Source organism: Pseudochaenichthys georgianus, chromosome 11 (genome assembly GCF_902827115.2).
Source record: "Pseudochaenichthys georgianus chromosome 11, fPseGeo1.2, whole genome shotgun sequence".
In the NCBI taxonomy this organism is placed as follows: Eukaryota; Metazoa; Chordata; class Actinopteri; order Perciformes; family Channichthyidae; genus Pseudochaenichthys; species Pseudochaenichthys georgianus.
Genome location: NC_047513.1, coordinates 2,660,923 through 2,687,307, shown reverse-complemented (window position 1 = coordinate 2,687,307; position 26,385 = coordinate 2,660,923). Strand labels below are relative to the sequence as shown.

Genomic DNA, 26,385 nt, shown 5'->3' with positions numbered 1-26,385 from the left:
GTGTTTCCGTGTTTCAGTGTTTCTGTGTACGTATTTTATTTTCAAAAATGTTTAAGGTTTTGCATAGGTTTTCAGTTCCTTTGTGAGAGAATTACGCACAAATCTGTCATATCAAAACATTCTATTGCAGTATTTTATCTGTTTTATGTGCTCTCTCTCTCTCATTTCATTTCATTTCAAACCTTTATTTATACAGATAAAATCCCATTGAGATCATTGATCTCTTTTCCAAGGGAGACCTCTCTCTCTCTCTCTCTCTCTCTCTCTCTCTCTCTCTCTATATATATATATATATATATGTTGACCTATGTTTTTCATTGAGATATCTACACTGTGGCAATGTGACAATGGGAATATGACATAAAGCCTTGAAACTTGAAATTTAAAATCAAAAACTGCATTGTCTCACTGAATAACCAAAATAACAATAGCCCTTAATTAATACTAATCATTTAAAAAACCTTACATCTAATTTAGAGAGGACAACTAAAGTGTAAGGTGACTGTTTTAAACTAATTCCACCCCTCTGTCTACTGGCATTACAGCAAAAACAAAGAGATGGCATGAAGGGGGGAGGCGGGGGTAGGGGGAGACAGTCTCACACAGTCTCCCACAACTTTACAGACACTGTGTTTTAGAGAGGACAATACAATACAGTAAGGTGACTGTTTTAAACTCCACCTCCCTCTGTCTACTGACTAGATGGCAGGAATGGGGGAGGCGGGGTAGGAGGGAGACAGGCTCACACAGTCACACACACACCTTCACAGAGACTGCCTTAGCCTTGTATGTCTGGAAATGAACCATTCTATGCGTTTTAAGTGCTTACAGTTGTTTTCACACAGAGTGAAACACATCCTCGTGGATTCATCTTCTTATTACAGACACATGCATTTCCTAACATTCGGTCTATATGCTGTAAAATGTATTATCTCTTCGATTTACACCTGGCATCTATTGCACGTCTGTCTGTCCTGGGAGAGGGATCCCTCCTCTGTTGCTCTCCCTGAGGTTTCTCCCATTTTTCCCCCTTAAACTGGGGGTTTTCTCTGGAAGTTTTTCCTTGTACGATGTGAGGGTCTAAGGACAGAGGGTCTAAGGACAGAGGGTGTCGACATCACAACACGTTGCGCTAGGTAGCAACAACGGCAATGTCTCTTACCTTCGTTGTTGTCTGATCAAAAGTTGTCTTCAATGGTATTAAAACGATAAAAACGCTGCTGAAGGTTAATCCATAGGTTAATACAATGTTGCTCTGGGCAAAACTGCATGTGCGAAGCCCCTACTTTTTTTTGATAACATGTGGTGTGTATGTGGAAATTCCCCTTTGATTATATTGGCTCTAACGGTTAAACAGAGATGTCAATCACAAAAATCTATGGGTTACAGAGAAACGGCAAAAACGCTAATTTCCACCCAAATCAACCCAGAGGTGGAGTTTTTTTTGCTAAACCTCTCTAAAAAGGTCAAATGTCACTTGTTTTGTATCAATCTTGATACAGGGTACTTATTATATGATTTACTTTGGATTCCTAAAGCTTTTAGTCTACCATACCATCATCCAAGTGTAGTTTTCACTTTAAGTAAAAAATGATTTTTGGACGGACACTATAATGTTCAATCTGAATTTTCTTTCAAATAAAAAACATCTATATTGATTCTGACTTTTCTACATCCAACTCACAGGTTTATCATTACTTTGAGAAAAAAGATCATTCATTTTTCCCTTTTAGAAGGGAAGATATGGTCATTTGTTCTGGAAATGTCATTTTCGAGCTTGAGACCTGAAAAACAGGCTTGGGGTCTAACAGGTTAACTAAACAAGTGTTAAAAAAAAACGACCATTAAAAGAAACCCAATTCCTTACAAAGTACTTCATATTCTATCAGTTGTTAAGTGTTGCATACATCAAAGTGTATCTAAAAGTAAGTATTTTCTTAGTAACACAAGAAAAGAGAAAAAAGCATTGATGGACTTTATTTTGCATTGAAACGGTCCCTGTATTGTACAAAATTGTACAATACAGGGACCTTTTCAATGTAAAAAAACCCCCCATCAATTGGACATGAAACAGGCTTCAATACCTCACTATGAAAGAGCCTTTACTCTTTAGTGTCTCTACAGTGCTTCAGTACTGGGGTGCTGAAGAAAAGAGAGAGCAGATTGTCGGGCCTCCTTCCTATTTATACCGGAAGTGAGTCTGAAGGTGGGGCCCACCTCGCAGGTGGGCGTGGACTACAAGTGTTTTCAGTGCTGCGCGGGTGCGCAGGGGATTACCCAATAGCGATAGCCTTAGAGGGTGAAGCCTATACAAAATAGAAGCTGTTAAACTGCTGTTGTCTTTTGGCAGGCACCGGTGATTGCCAAATCTGGGTGATGTCTTCTGATATGATTTAGCATGATTTAGCATGTTTTGGCTTGTGTTACCATTACACATTACATCGAACAACGCCGGCACACCGTCCTCGTCCGATCCACCACTCGCACTCCCTCGTTATTGTAGTCCACAGGGAACCCGAAATGTTCCCACACAGCTGATTTAAAAGAAGCAGGTGGGTCTTCTAGCTACTGTGTGTTATCTGAACTCGCAATACTAACTTTTCTTCTTCTTGTATTTTGTTCGTTTCGTTGTGTTTTCTTCTTCTTCATTTGTTGTTTAAGGGCGGCTGGCAAACAGCTTTTAGGCGCAATACCGCCCCCTGGATTATATATAGTGTAGTGGATACTTCCCTGAATGACAGACTTTTTTCCCACTCTTGAAAAAAAGGCGTATTCGTCATGTGACTGCATGCACCAAACCGTGACGTCCGAACCGTGACGGTACGGGACGAATACGGATACTGTTACACCCCTAATCATAATGTATTTGCACACTGCTGTTTGTTGAATCCCAGAGGCTGATAGGAGAGTTTGTGGAGGAAAGTTAGACAAGTTTGGTGATTATGGTCGATTGGCGTCACTGAAGATCACATCACAGCTCGTCCTGATCTGCTTATTTTAGCATCAAAGCTTCACACAATACAGTCCGCAAGCACACAAATACGGAGCAAAACATTGAACTGTTAGTCATTTGACGACTGTTGTTAGCTGTTATTGTGACAACAACACAGCAGTGCGCTCATAATCTGTGTCACACTGACTATGTTGAGAACGCCAAGTTGATGACTTACCAAAATAAATATAAAGCCATTGAATGCAGCCGTGTGGGATTGTGTAATTTTCTACCCTCGCTAGCCGGTTAAACTCATTAAGAGTGGCGGCTCTGATCTGATCTGAACACTTCTCCGTTCTACATCACAGCTTCTGCTCACTTGATTGACCTGTCATATCTCTGACATTCTGCTCTGTTGTTTTAACAGAAAGGCTCTCTTTCTATTTATTTGTCCACAAGTAGATTCAGCACATATTTATTCAGGCCCGCCATATTAGGGGTTTTCGGAAGCATCAAACTAAAATGTAGTCACTAAAAAACAAACGTAGTGTGGAAAAGCACTGCAGAATAGTGCAACATTGCCTCCTGGGAAAGATGAAGAGATATAGGCATGCAGGTAGAGGAAGGATGGAACATTTGAGAGAAAAAGGTTTTATAGCTTACATTAGAAATGTGGAAATGAAGAACAGCAGAGGGCAACACATACAGTGAGGAGGTTCTGTATGCAGTCCTGGAGGATAGCATGTTGTGTGCCTGCCACAGCCTGGAGGACTCATAACCCCTCCTCTGGAACCTAACCCGTCTCCCCACAGCAACAAGGGGCTTTTAAATACGGGGATAAAATGCTACTTAAAATTGTTTAAAAGAAGCTAAAGGAATTTATTGAGCAGAAATGTTCTACAATGAACTCTAAAAAAATCTGAGACATTAGCTAAAGTCTAATAGTCTAATAATATCATTAACCCTGATGACCCATGCCAAAAGCACAAATTAATGACTTTTACTTGAGATTTGAAATTGAGGACTTCCCTTCTGAATGGACAGATGTTTAAGAGTCCATCCCTGCTACTAACCCGGACGCAAAGCTGTTGACTGACCCACCTAAGGTCCAATCACTTTTTAAGCATATCTAATCTGAGAAGGCCCCAGGGCCACATGGAATATCTGCCTTTCTCCTCAAAACCCTTGCAGAGGAACCGATATCAGCATGGTGCCCCCTTCAAAAAAATCTGTGGACCTGCACACTGTGATGGAAACTTCTGGAGCAATAGGGTTAGGGTTAAATGTTAGACACAGGGAGAGCTGGAAATTGATGGCAAACACTGAAGGTTTATTAAGAAGTTACGGCCGGAGAATTTGACAAGACACGTGCTGTGCCACGAGGTGACAGCTGCTGCCAAACTAATTCTGAAGATCTCTTCTGTAGTTCGAGGTTTTAACTAGTTCAGAATGTAATAATCAACATTCTTCATCAGCGAGACAAAATGGACCCTGAATATAACTAGAGCTGTCGTCCATAGAAAAGAATGTGCGCCAGGGAACCTACGTTCCAGAAAAGAAGGGCCTCTAGGAGTCTCTGAACAATAAACGACCTCATGGCAGCTTGTGCTCATAAACTGGAATCAACAATGATCCCAAGCTGCCTCTCCTTAAGAGAGATAGCAGAAATACCGAGGCCGTAGACCTATGCCATTGGAAAGGAGAACATGATTAACTGTGTCAAAGGTTAAATACCTAAGCAAATGATTCCCCAACACAGAGATGTTCACAAGTCTTTTTTTGCAAGTCCAAGTCAAGTCTCAAGTCTTTGGTCACGAGTCCAAGTCAAGTCTCAAGTCTTTGTGGGGTGAGACTTGATCAAGTCTCAAGTCTTTGGTCACGAGTCCAAGTCAAGTCTCAAGTCTCTAAAAAAATAAAAGTCTCATGTCTCTTCTGGTTGTAATAAGCCTTCTATTGTCTGCTGCTATCCAGTCTGTTAAGAATACTGCACAGCTATATCTAAGAAATTCAAAGCATTTACTGTGTTATTATCACTCCTATATCTATTAGCATACAGTATCAGTACTGATTAGTTGTTTGTTATATGATCACTTTAAACAGGCTATTGCAATGCAATATGAGGAAAAACATCACACTTTAGCTAAATGCAAACAACTTATAAGCAAAACACTTCAGAATCAGAAATCAGTAAGCAAGCAATTCACTAATCTTTTCAAATATTCAGTTACAAAGCTAGCAGCAAGCTAAGTTAGCATTACATAGCTGATGCTGAGCTAAACATGTTTGCTAACTGTCCATATGCGTTAATGTGACTGACCTCTCCGGGTGACTTTTCAAGTGCCTGATGAAATTCGACGTTGTTGCGCCAGCATCCTTGATTTTGATATTGCAGACTTTGCAGTGTGCGCTCCTTTTGTTGGTGCCGCCGGCGTTTTGTTCGAAGTTGTTGTAGTTGAACCTAATTACAAGCGGTACAGCCGCAGGTGTGCCGCCGGTCGCCATTGTGTTACTACAAGGTAGTAACAGAGGCGCGCACGTCTGCGTAATGAGCCCGGCTAAAATAACTGGATGGCCTACCTGCCTGTCAGCCTTCCATCTGGGCACACATTTCTCTCATGCCCTCATTGGTCATGTGCGCGTTCGTGTGTGTTGGAGGAGGGGCTCTATAAGGAAGTAGCAGCCTCTAGCAGATTATCTCCGGTTGTGTATTTTTAAATTCTAGCGATCTCGAGCCGGTTTCTCTCAAATGTACCTACCCCACCTTTAATACGCCAACAATAGAAAACACAATGATTGTTCACGAGTCCCAACACACGAGTCCAAGTCGAGTCTGAAGTCTTTTGGTCACGAGTCCAAGTCAAGTCTGAAGTCTCTGTGTGTGCGACTTAAGTGCGACTCGAGTCCGAGTCGCAGACTCGAGTCCCCATCTCTGACACACACCATCCCCTCTGGAAAAATATCTATAATAATACTGTCCTTAAAAAAGTAAGAAAGACGTTAGGCCTGCTGCACTGATATCAATTGTAATGAAATGCTTTGAGATGATTAATGTGTCACTGCTTTAGTTATCTTCATTGTTAAAGTTTGCATACAGCTTACATGTGGGAAACAGTTACGCCGGTTACTACTGTATTAATATATGCTAGTAAATCAGTCCCATTGTCTACAATTGAGATGAGTTTTAGTGTAGAATTTCTTGTCTTCTGGAATTTAAGAGCACATTTTGTCGTCACATTTAGACATTATTTCAAAGATGTTTCTATAATACCAAACAAAATCTAAACTCTTTCCTAATATGTGAAAAGAAAGCACTTCAGAATTTGGAAATGTTCTGAAATTAGGCCTCATGTTTTTATGAATTCCTCTCTTTCTTTCCCCTTTCTCTTTCTCTGTGTATCTCTGTGCAGGGCCGGGTTTGAACAGGATATTGAAGGTGACCACTTGTTTCATCAGGACAGCTGTCATGGTGAGAAACTCATTCTCCAGCCACAGGACTGACAATAGCAGTTGTAATATGAGAGTTTCACACTGTAAAGTCACGATATAAACCTGACAGTAAATAAGATTGGAAAAATGTGATAGACATAAATGTACTTTTTGCTGCATCATTTCACTGCTGTGTTGTTTTTGTCTGTGCAGTTAATGTGTTGGCAACTGTACGGAACCAGGAGTCTGCGGCTGACTCAGCCTATGGTAAAAACCTTTTCTTCAATTTCATGAGCAGAGTCGTAGGAAAGATACAGAGATCTGTGCGCAATACTATGGTCTTAAAATACTCTACTAAAAGTAAAAACCTGATTTAAAAATGTGGCTTAAGTAATAGTACAACAGTATTCAAATCTAAATGTACTTTAGGTACAAAAAGTACAAGTAATCGTTCTGTGCAGTGGCCCATTTCAGAACTATATAAAGTTCAGAAGAATTATTAAATTATCAATCGTTAAAGTACTCGTTATGCAACATTGATTATTATAGTTGTAATTTCTTCCAGTTTTTCTAAATTAAAGAGCAATTTAGTGTTGTAGTTGGCCAAATTCAGATACTTGAAATACTGTTTGGAGTACAGTATTGCATTTCACCATATCAGCATATCAGGTGTTATTACATATACAAACTGTAAACTGACTGAGTGTTAAATAAGTGTAGTGGAGTAAAAGTACAATATTGGCCTCTGAGATGAATATAATGTTTGATTAAATGTACTTAGTTACTTCCCACCACTGCTCAGCACCCTATATGTTCACCAGCTGCTCGCTGTCTGTGTCTGTATGTGTGTATAGTGGTGTTTTACAGTACTCTATGAGAGCAGTAAACTTCCCTGGAGGAGAAACCCCGTGTCGTTGGGAGACTCCCTGGTAATTAGGGCAGCTTCAGGACCCACAATCCCTAACCCCCTCTCTTGATCCCCAGTTATACAAATTAAATCAATGCAAATGTAATATCTGTAAGGGAAACTTCTGCAGAGAGACACGAGGCGAGTTGGAGCTTTGATGTCAAACACAGATGTTTATTACAAGTATCGGCAGGAGAATTCACATCACAAGTCACAGAGCAGCCAGAGGTTCTGACTGCCCGGTGGGTTGCCATGTCAAATCTGACCAGCCTCTCTCTCGATAGACCTGTTAACGAGTTTACAGAGAGTTAATCCACATATTGGGGGGCTGCTGTAAACATTCTGGGAACACTGGAGATATCCCCAACTTCTGGAGACACTGAATCACCTGTCTGTGGTGCTTAGAAGCCAGCGTTCTCACAGTCATAAAACTCTCTGTGACGGAGGCTCATCTGCCTGCATTCCTTCTGCTTTCTGCTTGAGAGCAGTGCGACTGCATATTCCAAGTGGCACATCCAGGTGTCCCCCCCCCGTGATGGGAGAGGTTAGGAAGACATCAAACTCCTCCAGAAACAAGGAACCTTGTATTATAGACTGAACAAAAATATAAATGCAACACTTTCGTTTTTGCTCCCATTTTTCGAGATGAACTCAAAGATCTAAAACATTTTCTATATACACAAAATAACCATTTCTCTCAAATATTGTTCACAAATCTGAAAACATCTGTGATAGTGAGCACTTCTCCTTTGCCGAGATAATCCATCCCACCTTACAGGTGTGGCATATCAAGATGCTGATGAGACAGCATGATTATTGCACAGATGTGCCTTAGGCTGGCCACAATAAAAGGCCACTCTAAAATGTTCAGTTTTATCACACAGCACAATGCCACAGATGTCGCAAGTTTTGAGGGAGCTTGCAATTGGCATGCTGACAGCAGGAATGTCCACCAGAGCTGTTGCCCGTTAATTGAATGTTCATTTCTCTACCATAAGCCGTCTCCAAAGGCGTTTCAGAGAATTTGGCAGTACATCCAACCGGCCTCACAACCGCAGACCACGTGTAACCACACCAGCCCAGGACCTCCACATCCAGCATGTTCACCTCCAAGATTGTCTGAGACCAGCCACTCGGACAGCTGCTGCAACAATCGGTTTGCATAACCAAAGAATTTCTGCTGTCAGAAACCGTCTCAGGGAAGCTCATCTGCATGCTCGTCGTCCTCATCGGGGTCTCGACCTGACTCCGGTTCGCCGTCGTAACCGACTTGAGTGGGCAAATGCTCCCATTCGATGGCGTCTGGTGTTCTCTTCACGGATGAATCCCGGTTTTCCCTGTTCAGGGCAGAGGGCAGACAGCGTGTGTGGCGTCGTGTGGGTGAGCGGTTTTCTGATGTCAATGTTGTGAATCGAGTGGCCCATGGTGGTGGTGGGGTTATGGTATGGGCAGGCGTATGTTATGGACGACGAACACAGGTGCATTTTATTGATGGCATTGTGAATGCACAGAGATACCGTGACGAGATCCTGAGGCCCATTGTTGTGCCATTCATCCACGACCATCACCTCATGTTGCAGCATGATAATGCACGGCCCCATGTTGCAAGGATCTGTACACAATTCCTGGAGGCTGAAAACATCCCAGTTCTTGCATGGCCAGCATACTCACCGGACATGTCACCCATTGAGCATGTTTGGGATGCTCTGGATCGGCGTATACGACAGCGTGTTCCAGTTCCTGCCAATACCCAGCAACTTGGCACAGCCAGTGAAGAGGAGTGGAACAACATTCCACAGGCCACAATCACCAACCTGATCAACTCTATGTGAAGGAGATGTGTTGCACTGCGTGAGGCAAATGGTGGTCACACCAGATACTGACTGGTTTTGGGACCCCCCCCCCCCTAATAAAGCAAAACTGCACGTTTCAGAGTGGCCTTTTATTGTGGCCAGCCTAAGGCACACCTGTGCAATAATCCAACACACTCTCACTCCATAATCGTCCAGGAGCGAAGTTTGGTCAGTGTCCGTGCCGTCCAGTTGTGACGCTCCTAGGCTCCTTCAGCGTCATAAAGGGACGCAAATAGTTTTCAACTGATTGCAATGTATTCCCATCTGCGGCGGTATTTGACGGTCATGGAAGCACGGCATTGGTTTATGTCGGCTGCCCTTAAAGGCAATGTCAGCGTCCATTCCCATTGGATAACGGAGAATTGTACACCCGGAAGTAAGTATTCCCCTTACTGTCGATTAATTTTACAGTGATATCTGCACTACTCATCGACTAAAAAACACCAGATTATCCTTGTTAATTACACAACATTGATTGGTTTAAATTGTGTGCAATGCTTTTGTATTTTTCCCCTTCGATTCGGAGAAACAAATATTTTTTCGGAGTAAAGGATGGCAGATGACACTACACTACCCAGAATCCCCAACTATCATTTAGGACTACACCATGTGCTCTGTTTGACAAACCCCGTGATTAGTTATCAAGCTCTGTGATTGGTTGTGCACAAACACTGTAAATAACTGTGGCTTTCACTGCCACTTTTTACAGTGTGCTGCACACTGTTGAGATGTCCAATCGGCCTGTTTTACACACTTTGACCAACAGGGGGTTTGTGTTCAAATGAAGCCCATGGGCCCTTCTCACTTCGGTTAAATTAAATCCTTGCTTCCCTCACTTGCGTCGTTTCCCTGCGTCTAGTTCCTCCCACCAGGGAAGCATGGAGAGACGCAAGAAAACCACGAGAAGCAGGGAAATGAGTTTTAAGAGCAATGGGACGTCCTTTCCTCCGGAGCGTCACGTGAAGCGACGTCCGTTTGTGATGACGCTGCACAGCTGATCGTCTGACAGTAGCCAGCTCTGTCCCCATTATTTCCACACACACCCGCCTCTGTTAGTACACATTTACTGACACAAACATGTGTATCATCTGTTGTAGACCCAAATACGTTAAAAAAATAAGAACTTATTCTCAAAAAAGATAAACGCCATTCTTAAATAACGAAAAAAGCAATCATGAAAATGTTTCCAATAAATGAAGAAAATGATTTTTGACCACTTTATTGTTCAGATCACATGTTTGTAACTAAATGAAACATGAATTGAAACAAAACACGGTATAAACTGAGGAGTGACTCCCGTGAGGTTCATGTATTTTATTCACTCCGCTGGGAAACTGCTCTCATGTCAAGAAGCATCAGATCAGTGCGTGCACTGCCTCGTCCAATCAGTGAGCGATACACAGTAAGGGTGCGGGCGAGTGTCTGAGGATTTAATTGAAGGATGGTCTGGTGGTTCCTCGGTTATAGCTCCTCCGTTATCTTTTACTGCACAGTTCGCACACTTGTTACTGTCACTTTCCCCCATGACATACAGCGTACCATTCAAAGCTGTGTGATTTAGTCTGAGTCTAGCCATCATGATTTCCTCCCTTCTGTTTCTTTCTTTATAAATATTAATTGTAATTGTCTTTTGTACTTTGTGATACTCTTTGCCTTTCTGGTCTTCCTCCCACCTCTTCTGCCAGATCTCCATCCCTTTTTTCTTAATTACTGCTTTTCCTTCTCCTTTACCAAGTTGAACTGGTAATGTTATTTCATTTTGTAGTGCACTTTTTGCTAATTTATCAGCACGTTCCCTTTCACCCCTCATGTGCAGGCACCCAGCAGAACTGAAGATCTATGCCTCCTCTGTGCAGTCTTAACAGGCTGTGGTTAAGTTCTATTTGAATGTCTTCTCTGACAGTTGTTGTTGATTGTATGCTTTTTAATATGGACAATGAATCTGTGCATATCACCACCTATCTGCTCTGACCTCTTCAACCCACTGTAGTCCTATTATTACTGCAGCATTTCTGCTGTGTACACTGATATCTGATCAGAGAGATCGATATTTTAAAGTCTGGGATATATATAATGACAGCTGTCAGAGGGGGGAGCAGATTTAATAATAATAATAATAATAATAATGGGTTCCATTTATAAAGAACTTCATATTTGATTTCAAATCCCGAAGTGCTACAAGTAGTGAGCATGAACAGTATAAGTAAACATTAGACAACACGGTAGAATTAATAAAAAAAGCAATACAAAAATAAAAAATAAATAAATAAAAGGGGGATGAAAAGGTCGAGGCAAAGGCTCTTTTGAAGAGATGGGTTTTGAGGCCTTTTTTAAAAGCCTCCACGGTCTGTGGTGTCTCATGTGGTCGGGGAGAGCGTTCCACAGACTGGGAGCAGCCGAGCAGAAGGCCCGGTCTCCCATAGTACGGAGCTTAGTCCTGGGGGGTTTGAGGAAGTTGGAGTTGCTGGAGCGGGTGGTCCGCAAGGAGGTATGAGGGGTGAGGAGTTCTTTGAGGTAGGGAGGGGCCGTTCCATGGACACACTGGTGGGTGAGGACGGAGACCTTGAATTCAGGCCTCAGTTCCACGGGTAGCCAGTGTAGTGCTTTAAGGATGGGGGTGATGTGTTCATATTTGCGCACCCTCATCAGGATCCTAGCAGCGCTGTTCTGAATGTATTGGAGCTTCTGGATGCTTTTGAAAGGTTTAGCGGAGCGCTATGATAGGCTTGTGAGAATAGAGCGAAGTGATTGGTAAAGCTGGGGAGGGATCACTTATTGAGAGGAGAGAGAGTAGTGACACAGACATAGTAAATGAATGAGTAAAGACAGACTTCCTGGTTGAACTTGCACTGAGCTTCATACAGCAGACTGTGTCTTTTCTTCATTTTATTTCGCCTTCTGCTCTCTCTCTCTGTTACTGGTGTGTGCGTGTGCGTGTGCGCGCGCGCGTGTGTGTGTGTGTGTTAGAGAGGCTTTGATGCTGTATCTGGACCTGACAAACAATAATCACTTTCATCTCTTCTCTCCTTCATCTCTCCTTCCTCCTCGTCTCTCTGCTGCTCTTTCTTCACATGTCAGCGTCCTCCTCATTTACTTCCTGTCTTCTTCTGCTGTTCCCTTTAGTGTTTACTTCCTGTCTGTCTTCTTCTGCTGTTCCCTTTAGTGTTTACTTCCTGTCTGTCTTCTTCTGCTGTTCCCTTTAGTGTTTACTTCCTGTCTGTTTTCTTCTGCTGTTCCCTTTAGTGTTTACTTCCTGTATGTCTTCTTCTGCTGTTCCCTTTAGTGTTTACTTCCTATATGTCTTCTTCTGCTGTTCCCTTTAGTGTTTACTTCCTGTATGTCTTCTTCTTCTGTTCCCTTTAGTGTTTACTTCATGCCTGTCTTCTTCTGCTGTTCCCTTTAGTGTTTACTTCATGCCTGTCTTCTTCTGCTGTTCCCTTTAGTGTTTACTTCCTGTCTGTCTTCTTCTGCTGTTCCCTTTAGTGTTTACTTCCTGCCTGTCTTCTTCTGCTGTTCCCTTTAGTGTTTACTTCCTGCCTGTCTTCTTCTGCTGTTCCCTTTAGTGTTTACTTCATGCCTGTCTTCTTCTGCTGTTCCCTTTAGTGTTTACTTCCTGCCTGTCTTCTTCTGCTGTTCCCTTTAGTGTTTACTTCCTGCCTGTCTTCTTCTGCTGTTCCCTTTAGTGTTTACTTCATGCCTGTCTTCTTCTGCTGTTCCCTTTAGTGTTTACTTCATGCCTGTCTTCTTCTGGTGTTCCCTTTAGTGTTTACTTCCTGTCTGTCTTCTGCTGCCGTTCCTGTTTACTTCCTGCCTGTCTTCTTCTGCTGTTCCTGTTTACTTCCTGCTTGTCTTCTTCTGGTGTTCCCTTTAGTATTTATTTCCTGTCTGTCTTCTTCTGCTGTTCCTGTTTACTGCCTGTCTTCTTCTGGTGTTCCCTTTAGTGTATACTTCCTGTCTGTCTTCTTCTGCTGTTCCTGTTCGTGTTTACTTCATGCCTGTCTTCTTCTGCTGTTCCCTTTAGTGTTTACTTCCTGCCTGTCTTCTTCTGGTGTTCCCTTTAGTGTTTACTTCCTGTCTGTCTTCTGCTGCTGTTCCTGTTTACTTCCTGCCTGTCTTCTTCTGGTGTTCCCTTTAGTGTTTACTTCCTGTCTGTCTTCTGCTGCTGTTCCTGTTTACTTCCGGCCTGTCTTCTTCTGCTGTTCCCTTTAGTGTTTACTGCATGCCTGTCTTCTTCTGCTGTTCCCTTTAGTGTTTACTTCATGCCTGTCTTCTTCTGCTGTTCACTTTAGTGTTTACTTCCTGCCTGTCTTCTTCTGGTGTTCCCTTTAGTGTATACTTCCTGTCTGTCTTCTTCTGCTGTTTCTGTTAGTGTTTACTTCCTGCCTGTCTTCTTCTGCTGTTCCTGTTTACTTCCTGCCTCTCTTCTTCTGGTGTTCCCTTTAGTGTTTACCTCCTGTCTGTCTTCTTCTGCTGTTCCTGTTTACTGCCTGTCTTCTTCTGGTGTTCCCTTTAGTGTTTACTTCCTGTCTGTCTTCTGCTGCTGTTCCTGTTTACTTCCTGCCTGTCTTCTTCTGGTGTTCCCTTTAGTGTATACTTCCTGTCTGTCTTCTTCTGCTGTTCCTGTTAGTGTTTACTTCCTGCCTGTCTTCTTCTGCTGTTCCTGTTTACTTCCTGTCTGTCTTTTTCTGGTGTTCCCTTTAGTGTATACTTCCTGTCTGTCTTCTTCTGCTGTTCCTGTTAGTGTTTACTTCCTGCCTGTCTTCTTCTGGGCCCTTTCTCATTTCTCTAACTCCCCTCCTCGACTCCCCTACTCGAGACTTAGTCCCGCCCACAGGAGATGCGAGCGGAGGAGCCGAGGAGGGGAACCGAGGAGAGAGGAGGGGAGCCGAGGAGAGAGGAGGGGAAGCAGCAGGCGGTTAGAGAAATGAGAACTCCTCTCCTCTGAGCGGTCATTTTAAAGAGACGTCCATTAATGATGACAGGAGGCACAGCAGCCTCTGTCTGATGGACAGATGTGTTCATGACCACTTCTATATTTACTTTGATTCATTCACAGGGCGGTATAATGAGACAATAACAGGCTACAGATGCGGACACACACACACACACACACACACACACACACACACACACACACACACACACACACACACACACACACACACACACACACACACACACACACACACACACACACACACACACACACACACACACACACACACACACACACACACACACACACACACACACACACACACATATTTATACAATTTCATAATCAAACAGAGTACTCTCATAATAACGTAACACTATCAGAGACTGGATATATATCCCCCCCCCCTCTGGTCGCTACAATGAGGAAAAGAAATTACGGCCAAAAGTGTTATTTACAAGTATTAAAAGTAAGCAGAGGACACCAAACCAACTGAGACCTGTCTGTCCGCTGCGTCTACGCACTGTACCACACACACACACACACACACACACACACACACACACACACACACACACACACACACACACACACACACACACACACACACACACACACACACACACACACACACACACACACACACACACACACACACACACACACACACACACACACACACACACACACACACACACACACACACACACACACACACATAATCAGGCTACAGCCGTTGTGTATTTTATTTTGTGAAGCACTGAATGGTTTTAGAAAAATATCGACTCTTTGTTTGTAGATATCTACTAAACTAAAGCAAATAAAGAGAGTAGGCCTGTTATACTGAGTGATATATATTATACACACTGCTCTGCTTTCTGCACGGACCTCACAGCTGTTCTCTCTGGAAACATCGCGACGCGATGAAAGCAGTTTCTAAAATAATATCCAGGGGATGCATGCAGAGCTGTCATTGGCTGAGATAAGGCCGGCCGTGCGTCACGACTCTTTGAAACATCTCTGTTCCCGGAAATGCATCCACGAAGGAGCCGTGGAGGACCCATCAGTGTCTCCTCGGTTAGAGCTCGGTCCTCGGTCCTCGAAGTGCATTTAGAGAAATGAGATGTCCGTCAACATGGCGCGCTGAAATTCATTTCCGGGTCACTACCGGAGGACAGAGGAGTCGAGGAGTCTTTTTATTTGTTTTCATTTATAAATGTTTTATTGAACATGTTTAAAACATAAAAAAGCTCAGTGAGGATATCATCAACTTATCAACATAAGTGCAAGACATTCATTCACAATAAGACAACAATAATACATCCAATAAGAGCCAGGGGGAGAGAAAAAAAAGCATAAAGGCACAAAAACATTTGAGAGGCATTAAGCTTACTTAAAATAATAACCATTTGGAAATGTCATTGCAAATCTTTATAGACATGTTACAAGATTGTATTTTCCTAAGGGACAGAAAAAAGGACTTGAACTCATTTATGAAACAGGGAAAGGAGGGCTTGCTTCCTCTCCATTTACTACAATGTAAATGGTATTTACCCAAAATAATAATTATATTTACCAAATCAGATATGGGAGAATCCAAATTATCAATAAAATATAAAATGTGATATATTTTGAAGGCCGGAATGTTTGTTAATTTAAGTAACAACCAATCTCTCACATTCGACCAAAACAATTTAGAAAAAGGGCATGAGAAAAATAAATGTTCCAACGATTCATCAGATAAATTACAAAAGGAACATGGTTCCACTTCAAATTTAAATCTTGAATTTAAAAAAGTAAAAACCGGGTAGATTTTATGAACAATTTTAAAATGAGTTTATTTAGCTTTAGGAGAAATAGGCCATTTTATAAAATAAGATAGAGCTTTTTCCATTACAGATAAAGTGTCTAAATCGGTCCCTTGTGGAAATAAGCCTCTGTTCAAATTGTGAAAAAAGTGGGATTTCAAAGAAGCATTAATAGATTTGTTATTCTTAAGAGTATCGCCAATAAATTCCAAACTAGGTAAAACTGATACAACATTTGAGTACAGTAAAGTATTATGAATCATTTCAATAAGTGGTACAGGAATTGCTTTACAGATTTTTTTATAATCTTTAGCAGTACACGTTATATTGTATTTCATTGCAATCTAGTAAATCACTAACAAACAAAATACCCCTCTCATGCCAATCACTCCTAAACAAGGATTTTCTGTTTATAATAATCACTCTATTGTTCCATAAAGTAGATCCATGAGGAGAAAAATTGTGGGTAAATATCATTTTCCAATAATGAAGTATCTGCTTATGAAAATTTGACAATTTGGTCGGAATCTTATTAACCTCAAAATCACATTTTAAAGAAAATCAAACCCTCCTAGACGTTTAAATATGGCCTTTGGAATATGGAATCACATGGATTCTGGCTGGGACAAAAAAGCTTTCAACCATTTTATTTTAATTGTTCCAATCATCGATTCAAAGTCTAAAGCTTTAATTCCGCCTTTATCATATTCTTTAACAAGCTGTGACTTTTTAATGTAGTGAGTTTTATTTCTCCACAAGAATTGGAAAATAATTGAGTTTTTTTTTTTTTAATATTGGCCGAAGAGACAAAACATGAGTGGCTTGGATAAATACATTTAGATATACCTTTAGTAAGAAGAACTCTGCCAAAATAGTAAGATCTCTAGTTAACCAACGACTGAGAGATTTCTTCATATCTGTGATACGGTTACAAATATTAAGATCTTCTCTCCTGATATCATTTTTAGATAATGTTATTCCTAAATATTTCACTTCAGGTACCACTCTAATAGAGTCAATAGTGGAATCATCACATGAATGGATACATCACATTTTGAAAGATTATATGCGTTGTTAAAACTTGGGTGGTCAGAATAAATAATTTTGGGGAAATAGGGCAACCCTGTCGAATACCATGTAAAACCTTAAACCTAGGGCTCATTCCAGGGTTCAAAGATACAGAACTATAGTTCAATCAGGAGAGACGTGATGTATGGAATACATATTTATTATCGGTCACATTATATAAATGAAACATAATGATGACAGTTTATAACAAGTGAATGAAATGGTGTTTTGGCGATTAGGCCCAGGTTTTGTAGGATATCAATCGGGAAGGGAAGAACCATTTCCGATGAACCCCCAAAAAAATGAAGTATGAAGTACTGAATGTGAAGTATCTTACCTTGTGGGATGCAGTGGAAATCTATGGATGGAAAGGAGAGGTTAATTCATGTGAGAATTTAAACGACTGATGCCTCCCGGGCATCCTTCCTGGACGTACAGGGCTTCCCGGACGTACGGGGCATCCCAGACGTACGGGGCATCCCAGACGTACGGGGCATCCCGGACGGGGCATCCTGGACGTACAGGGCGTCCCGGACGTACGGGGCATCCTGGACATAAAGGGCATCCTGGACGTACAGGGCGTCCCGGACGTACGGGGCATCCCGGACGTACGTGAAAGGATATGTCAGAAAAGGATATGTCAGAAAAGCTGACGTCTCGATTGGAATCGAAAGTAAGGGAAGCTGTGTTAAATTCGCCTGGTCTGAGAAAGGCATAAAAGCTAGGAGAAATAGAGCATCGAGTAGCGCATCGATATAAGAGGAGAATAACCCACTTCTAAGTTTGGAGAGCATGAGGCGTAAAGTGGAGAGTGTAATAGGGCGTCTCCGGTCTAAGACGGGGGAAAAAGTTTTAATGAGACCTTTGAGGATGAGTTTGACTGACTGGTTTGCGAACAGGCTGGAAAAGCCGGGATCGGAACAGCGAACGTTAAACTTAACTCTTGCTAAGAGGCCCCGGATGTATTGGGGTTTGAGGTGGCGATCAGTGGCGCAGTAGCACATGAAGGCACACACGGTGGAGATGAGAACAGGTTTAAGTGTGATGCCTACGGAAAAGCAAAACGTCGCAAACTTTCTCCAAGCGAAATCATATGTTTTGAGGGTGGACGCGGCTAAGCCCTTCCTCATAAAAAACCTGGCTGATTCGAGGTGCCTTTCTAGGGGGCTTCTATTTAAGAGAGAGAGAGGAGATGCAGGGGAGGAATCCTGACGGGTTGGGCGCTGGCTCCTGGGCAGAGGTTCCGGAACGTCTTGTGGGCTGACTGCAGTGATCTATGGATGAAATGATTGATTAACATGTGGATTAAACAATCGGCCGGAATCACTGCCGGACTTACTGTACATCATAAGATGCTGACCCAAAGGTCGACGGCCGGAATCAGCGCCGGACTTACGAGAACACTACCACTAAACAACGGCCGGAATCGCTGCCGGGCTTACTGTTCGCTGCCGGGCTTACTGTACATCATAAGATGCTTGACCCGAGAGCCGACGGCCGGAATCAGTGCCGGGCTTACGTACTACCACTAAACAACGGTCGGAATCGCTGCCGGGCTTACTGTACATCATAAGATGCTGACCCAAAGGTCGACGGCCGGAATCAGCGCCGGACTTACGAGAACACTACCACTAAACAACGGCCGGAATCGCTGCCGGGCTTACTGTTCGCTGCCGGGCTTACTGTACATCATAAGATGCTTGACCCGAGAGCCGACGGCCGGAATCAGTGCCGGGCTTACGTACTACCACTAAACAACGGCCGGAATCGCTGCCGGGCTTACTGTACATCATAAGATGCTGACCCGGAAGTCGACGGCCGGAATCAGCGCCGGGCTTACGTGAACACTACCACTAAACCTTGCCGACACGATGGTCGATGACCTGCGATGCAGGGTTAAACATACACAGATGAACACTACCACTAAATGTATAAATACCAGGGAAGAGAGATCTTGGATGGCCGTCTGGTTGTTGTAGGGATGAGGAATAATTACCTTGATTGCGGCAGGGTTGCTGCACCTATCCTGGACGAAGCCCTGAAATGCTATTAAGACACCACCACCAGTTATATGCATGTTTACCATAGGTAAACTGGAGAGATCTAGGATTGGATCTAGGATCACGAGTCGATGTCCGGGGGAAGAGGGAGATGTAGACAATGTAATGCAGCTGTTAGCTTGAGTACAATGAGACATGAATGTTATACCCTGGCTTATCGTAAGCCATGTGAGCATGAACCAATATAAATGAGACAATATGCGCAGCATAAAATGATGTATGCTTAGGTAAACACTGAAACATGACCCATGATATGGGACTAGCTTAATTAGCAGTTTAATTACGCCACGGTGAGACATAGATGCACTTGATTGGGTGATTAGACTGTCTTCTATCATCTTACGTGAACTTCTCTTTCTCCCTGAAAGAAACCCCCCAAAACCCCACGGATGGGCAGCATCCGTGAATAAAAACGAAGACTCATTGAGTGTCTGAGTGATATACGGCCGCTGCTAATGTGTGGCGTTAATGGGGGTAGGGGGGGGGTGGTTCGAAAGATTATTTGCCACGTGGTTCCTGGCGCGAGGTACTGGCAAAGCTGCGGTTGCGCCTGGGGCATACAGACCTCGGATGAGCGTCCTTGCAGGACTACAGGTGTGGAGGAATGTACGATATGGGTGGGAGCAGACGTTTTCGTTAAAGTTGTGACAAATCTTCTCGTCTTGCCTATGCTGCACCTGACGGCTTTGACTATTATTCCCGGAAAACAGCGTGGGAAAGACTCTAGGCCCAACAAAATAAAATACTCAGTTACCTCTAATCATTAACCCATGTTTGTATAATTTAGTGAACTCTGTGTGTTGCTGCCAGCATACATGACACCTGACGTGGAAACGTTACTCGTGGATGGGGCTACAGAGCTGCTAGACAGTCGAAAACGGTGCATTCCTCTGTCTGAATGTGCTGCACTTTTGATAAATGTTTAGACAAATTGCTAAACTCTTATTGCACTTTTGGCAACGAGCATTCTCCACGTCGAGACGGGTAAAGTTTAACCACACCTCGGAGCGCGTTCTCTCCGCCACCTCCGCAGAGTGCTCCACCGCATGTAGCAGCTGCGTGTGTGTAAACTGCCCCGCCCCCTCGCACGCAGACCGGGGAAAGAGATCTCGTCTGATCGAAAATACATCATAGACGCATTTGTTTGTCTTTTGCATATTAGAAATGAGTTGGCGCCATTCATTTCAGGTAACGCTGTGTTGAAGCTTACACCCAACACTGCCTGGAACTCACCTTACCCTGAACTAAAGGTAGCAATGCATCGTATTGAACTTCCTGTCGGCTCCCAGACCGTAGTCGAGGAAACGGGGGGGGGGGGGGGGGGTGACTCTCTGTCGTCTCCCAGCAGAAGCAACACGCTTCGGGTTCAAAAACCCATTTTATTGGAAAGACTGGAGAGAGGCGAGCTCTTCTTGGGAGGTCGTTGCATTTATTTAGCTCTTCTGTTTCGTAAGATCACGGACATTCCTTTTTCTGCTGCCTCGTTTACTTCTAGAAAACATGAATCCCGCTCGTTCTACCATACCATGCCCAGCACACCTGCACGCGCCACACCCCTCTCTTAAAGGGGTAGTGATCTCGCTCTGCATGCCCCGAATGTCATGACAATATAACGAAACATCTCGTGAATTTGCTGCAACTGCCTCTTGCCAGCGCTACCCTGACGCCTGTTTTAGAGTGAGGCGCAGGAGGAAGTAGCTTCAATGGGATGTAGCTTGAGCCCTGCCTGCCTGCAGGAGGGGTTGTGGTTGAAGCCAGAATGGGTAAAGCTTCGCATGCGATGAGGACCCGTTCCGCGTGAAGCCGGAAGCGCCGCATTTGAGCGGCCCTGAAGCCAGTGATACCCTCTTGAGAGACTGAAGGCGTGCGTCAATTGTTTGGGTCAAGTAGCCCGTTTCCATTAAGCCGGAGGAACTTCCGTGGAGCCTGATTTCCTTGTCTTTTCCTCCCGGCTGGAACCGCTAGCCGACTGGGGAACGCCGCCTGTAGCTTAATCCGCCAGACTGCGGAGCTGATGAATAATGCCTGGAGCTGGGACGAAGCCCTGCTGCTGCTTGCGCGTTGACACCTGGAAGACAGCTGATAGGAAAGGGGAGAGCATATATAGAGGGATTAACAGGTGTGATAATTAGGCTTGTAAATGGAGGGGCGTGATAGGTTAGCTGAGGAGTGGCGCTCCCTGTCATTTAGATGCAGGGAGCGAGTATTGCCATGACGAGCAATACGGAGTGATAGGTCTTCCTGTCTGGACTTGCGCTAAGCTTCATATGTCCGAATAGAGCATCCTAATTATGTTGCAGAAATGTTCACCAAAACCCAGAAATGTTAGAGTTTCCATTAAAAAGGAATGTTCAACAGTATCAAAAGCCTTATAAAAATCCAGAAATAATACGAGACCTTCAGTATCAATAAACTCCTGGTAATCGAGCATATCCAGTATCAGTCTGGTATGGTTATGAATACTTCTGCCCTTAATAAAGGCTGATTGACATTCATCTACTAGTTGATTCAGACCTGAGTTTAACCTGTTAGCATAAACATGTGTTAACTAGTGGTGCACGATAATTATCGGCCCGATAATTATCGGTCCGATATTAGGAATTATGACGTCATCCCGATAAACCCGTGTTTACTTCCTGCCTGTCTTCTTCTGCTGTTCCTGTTAGTGTTTACTACCCTTCTGTCTTTTAACCTCTTTCGTTCTCTTCTTCTCTTTTTTTTTCTTTCCTGGGGAGAGTTTAGGCCTCATGAATTCAACATTTCAATTTCGGCACAAAAATCCCAGTTTGTTGACATAATAATGCACAAATTCTTACTGTTGCTTGATAAGACTGCACATGGCCCCTTGATCAGAGAGTTCTTATCGTTCTGTTCTTTCTCAATAGCAGAATGTCCGTATCAAATCTGAATCAAGTATTGTAATAATTATGTTTATACAGTAACTAGGCCATGCACCATCCTGTTTTAACAACTCATTTTGGTTTGGAAATATTCCGGAAGGTGCAAGTATTGACTAATCTTTAACTATGTTAAGTGGAAAGTGTTTTGTGTCTTCAGGTGTCCGTGGTTTTCCAGAGATGGAGCATGCTGCTGCTAACGTCCACTACACCCTGCTGCTGGCCTGCGTGTTGGTGGCCTTCTCGCTGGGCGCCATCGTGTCGGGCTTCCTGGTGTCGTGGTACTGCAGCCGCAGCGCCACTCAGCAGGCCAGGAGGATGGGGAAAGACCCCGAGGTCCCGCACACCTTATCTCTACGGTCCCTCGCCAAGCTCAACGGACTGCTGGACGGACAGAAAAAGGTAGGGGACTTGCTGCATATAGGTAATGTATGAAAAGAGAATGCCCTGTCATAAACCAGTATCTGAATGGGTAAAAAGGCTTTGATGGTTAACTGCTACCAGAACACGTAAAGGGTATAATGAGAACTCAACAGCGTCACACAGAGAGCTTTATGTCAACCACAGCAGGTTGGGTGACGAGCTGGCGAGTGTTGTACAGTTTGGTTTACAACTCTGAAGACGGTAGGTCAGGGAAAACACAGACTTTGACATAAAACGTTGTCAATTTAAACAATTTTCTTTGCAAAGCAGCAGAACTGGATAAATAGAAAAGGATGTAAATCACAAAACAAATGATCAGGTTTCATATACTCTTCTTCTTTGGTCGTCTGGCAGGAGGACAAACATGACGTGTCCATCCTGGAGATGTACAGCTCCTTTATCCCCAACGGCGGCGCAGAGCCTCACTTCAACACCCCTGCGCACCCGGGCCTGCCGCTGGGAGACCCCGAGCTCAGCCTCTCCCAGGTAGGACAGCCTGCTTACACAAGTACTACACAGAGGACTTTTTGGCACCTATCTTCAAGCTTCCTATAGCTTGTTGGGGCCTAACAATTAACACGTCCCCATTGTGTCGTATGATTGAACTTGTATTTTAATTTAAACTTGTGAATTAAAAAAAGAAATCAAATGAAAAATGTTATTACATTTAACTGAAAGGGGCCCTCCAGTGATGTTACACTTCAAGGTCCTCCAGAATCTTTGGGAGCAGTCCTGTGTTATCAGAAAGAAATTACTGAATCACAATTGTTCAGCCTGTGTCAAAACGGTTACAAATGAAGAGGATTAATATTATGTTGAAATAATAATAACTATTTAAAAAGTCAGAAGTTGAAATGTCATAGAAAGTCATTAAAGAAGTCATAAAACGTCTTAAAATAATGTCCTAGTTTGGTATGTCATTAAATATTAAAATAAATGTTGTTACATACCATGAAAGAGTCATAGTTTTATTATTCATTAAAACGTGATAAGATTATTAAAAAGTAATATCAAATTTCATTAAAAAGTAAAAAGTCATGGTGTAGGATGCTCTAAAAAAGGTCTGCATGGTGTCTTATAGAACATATGAAAAGAAGTGTTCTACAAAAAAAAGATAATTCCTTTTTCCTGTAATGCACGTAGACAGAAACACGATGGTCTTATTAATGTGTCATTTCTAATAATGGGTATCTCTGTTAAGTCTCTGTCTCAGGGAGATGGGGATCTGTCCGGCCTGCCCACGCCTGTCTCCACCCCCGAGCTCCCCATCAAGAACATGAGGGCCCTGCGGCACCATCAGTATGAGAGGAACCAGAACTGCAACAACGCGGCGGACAGCAGCCACAAACCTACGCCGTGTGGCTCCACATCCAGTCTGGGTTTCATGGCTGTTGTCAGGAACTCTATGACACAGCAGGTGTTCCCCTTCTCTCATCACCATGGCAACAGTTTGAACAATGTAGCAGCACATGGAGCCGCTACCTCTTCAACTTCACTGCATCTGCCTGATGAAAGGAACATCTTGAATGATGAGCAGGCAGCAGAAGGCGGAGGACTGCCTCATCACCACCTCTCCCAGCAGTCCCTGCCCCAGAGAGGGGGGGAGCAGTCCGCGCTGGACGAGCTCCTCAAACACATCCACGAGGTGAGCGCGTCAGGAACCGGTGGCATCAAGGTGCTCACCTCCACTTCCTCCTCTGGAGCACATCATCTTAATCACCACCCTTATTATAATAATAATCCCCACAGCCAGACCAGCTCCCACTACTACAGCCACAGCCATCACCATAGCAACCAGCACAACAATAACAGCAGCAACGGCGTTCACCATCAGCAGCAGCAGATCCCTGAGAACGACCCAGCTCCATATTACAGCACCTCCACTCTGCCAAGGGATGCTCCCACTCAGAACTCCTCCTCTTCTGCTTCTTCTTCCTCGTCATCCTCTGACAACCCCACCTCTTCCACCTCCATCCAGTCATCCAACTCTACTTCCTCCTCACTCCAGCAGCAGGTGATTCCAGAAAGACCAGGAAGAACAAGTGTCTCAGTCACACGCCACCAGTCCCAGCGCCACGTGCTCATTAAGATGGGCAGCGGGGGCCGTGCCGTGCCGCGCCACCACAGCTTCAACCAACGGACGCCGCAGCAGGCACACTTTTTGGCCAGGCTGAACACCAACAGCAGCAGCAACGGCCCTCCAGGCGACAGCATGGCGGCTGACATGAGCACAAATGCCAGCTGCGAGAGGCAGGGGCCTCCAGTCGCCAGCGCCTGCCTGACGCGGCAGCACAGTTACAGTGAAGGGCCACATGCGCAGCGGGCCGCAACCGTCCGGAGAACACTCTCGCTTAAACCCGAGGTCCCGCCAAAACCGCTGTTCCTTCCAAACACAGCAACATCGTCAATGGCAGAGGCGGGAACATTCAAATACTGAGACTGTAGGAGGCTTCTTCAGTCTTTGAATGGTCTGCAGGGATTGTGAGAAATTGCTAAATTGATGCAACGAAAGACACAAAAGAGTCCTAATTCAAACCCCTTCAGTTGTGGTTATTTTGCCGTTGCTTCTCTTAGTCCAAAGCCCAGCACTGTGACTGCTTTGCTCACACAGAAGAGACTCGAGGGGGGACTGCTAATGGCTCCTTCTCCTCACCACAGACTGCGGATAGAAACTGGCGAGTCTGAAAAACATTCCAGAAGCAGCGTGAAAGATGTTAATGATTTAATACAAATCCGTGATTAATGCAGTTTTCTTATGAGCGCTTTGATATGCTGTCCGGATCGCACCTTGGCACCGCGCCGGATTTGATTTGCAAAGATGAATAAAGCAGTACTGTACTGTTGCGGCCCTAACATGAACTGAATCTGGGACCGTGGGAGTGTTCACTCTCCTTTCCTGTGATTGGTACAAACCCAGAAAAAACCCACTGGAATGAGGTTTTTGTTTCATGTTCGATGGAGCTCTCAGAACATCAACACATCAGCATAAGAAGGAGACGGTTCTGTCGTCAAACATGTACATATGGGGATCCAGTTAAGAGCAGCTGCCACTGATAGTGCATAGTGAGTCCATATTGGGATCTGAGACACAATTACAACCTAAATGGCGCGTTGGATGTGAACTTAAAGGGGACCTGTCGTGCAAAATGCACTTTTTGTATGTCTTTATACATAAATATGTGTTCCCGGTGTGGAGATTTGTCACATTTTTCATGGGCGCAACCCACACTCAGCTCTGCTGCTCATCCCACAAATGCATGTTCGTCACAAATGTGGCACCATTTAAAAGGGAAATAAACAGGCTTCCCAGCGGTATCAGATGTATTCCCAAGAAGCTTTGTTACAACAAAGGAATCATCTACCAAACACATATTTCCTTACTTTTTGTGTTTAAATGACTTAATTGATTTTCTTACTAATAAATATTAATATTTAATGTATAATTGTTCTCAAATTACAAAATGTGCTCACTCTCTTTTGCCTTTATCTATCAAGAGCTTCCAAAGCTCAGAGCTGACTCTTTATAATGTGATCTATACTATATGTTTAAACATATGTTAAAATGTATAAAACTGCATTAAATCCAAGAGGCTGTTATCAATTTATTATTAATATCAATCAAGATCAAATGTTTTCTCGTCAACTGCACTGAGCTATGTCGTTTTGACAGGACCTTTCCAGATGCCGGTAAACCAGAAGGGGAACCGACAGAGCAGGAGAGGCAGCTCTCTGTTCTCCTGCTCGGCTGCAGGGCCTTCATTTACATTGTTCTCACTGTACATTTGACCATAACACAGTTTTATCAACTACTGTTTTACATTTTCAACCATAATATAAAAAACAAGCAATACACATTGAAGTAACCATGGTAGCAACACATCTCCATGACCTGCATGATGGTATAGAGCAGTGGTTCACAACCTGGGGGGCGCCAAAGATCGCAGGGGGGGCGCCAGGCCTCAGATGATTTGAGGCCAAATATCATATTTAGACTTTTTTTACTTTTGTTGTTGTACATATAATTGTAACGCAATACATGATTGTCACTAAAAGCCTTGTCTCTTCATTACAATAC

General features: G+C 43.6%; 1 protein-coding gene across 1 annotated transcript in view; it reads left to right on the top strand.

Moving 5' to 3' along the window:
* Positions 1 to 25,990, top strand: part of LOC117455035 (semaphorin-6D-like) — a 102,084-nt gene extending 76,094 nt beyond the window's left edge. Inside the window, exons 17-21 of the mRNA XM_034094380.2 lie at positions 6,340 to 6,398; positions 6,572 to 6,625; positions 22,048 to 22,289; positions 22,665 to 22,796; positions 23,512 to 25,990. Coding sequence (XP_033950271.1) covers positions 6,340 to 6,398; positions 6,572 to 6,625; positions 22,048 to 22,289; positions 22,665 to 22,796; positions 23,512 to 24,747 — 1,723 coding nt within the window. The 3' untranslated portion in view covers positions 24,748 to 25,990. The remainder of the gene's footprint in view (positions 1 to 6,339; positions 6,399 to 6,571; positions 6,626 to 22,047; positions 22,290 to 22,664; positions 22,797 to 23,511) is intronic.
* The last annotated feature ends 395 nt before the right edge of the window (positions 25,991 to 26,385 follow it).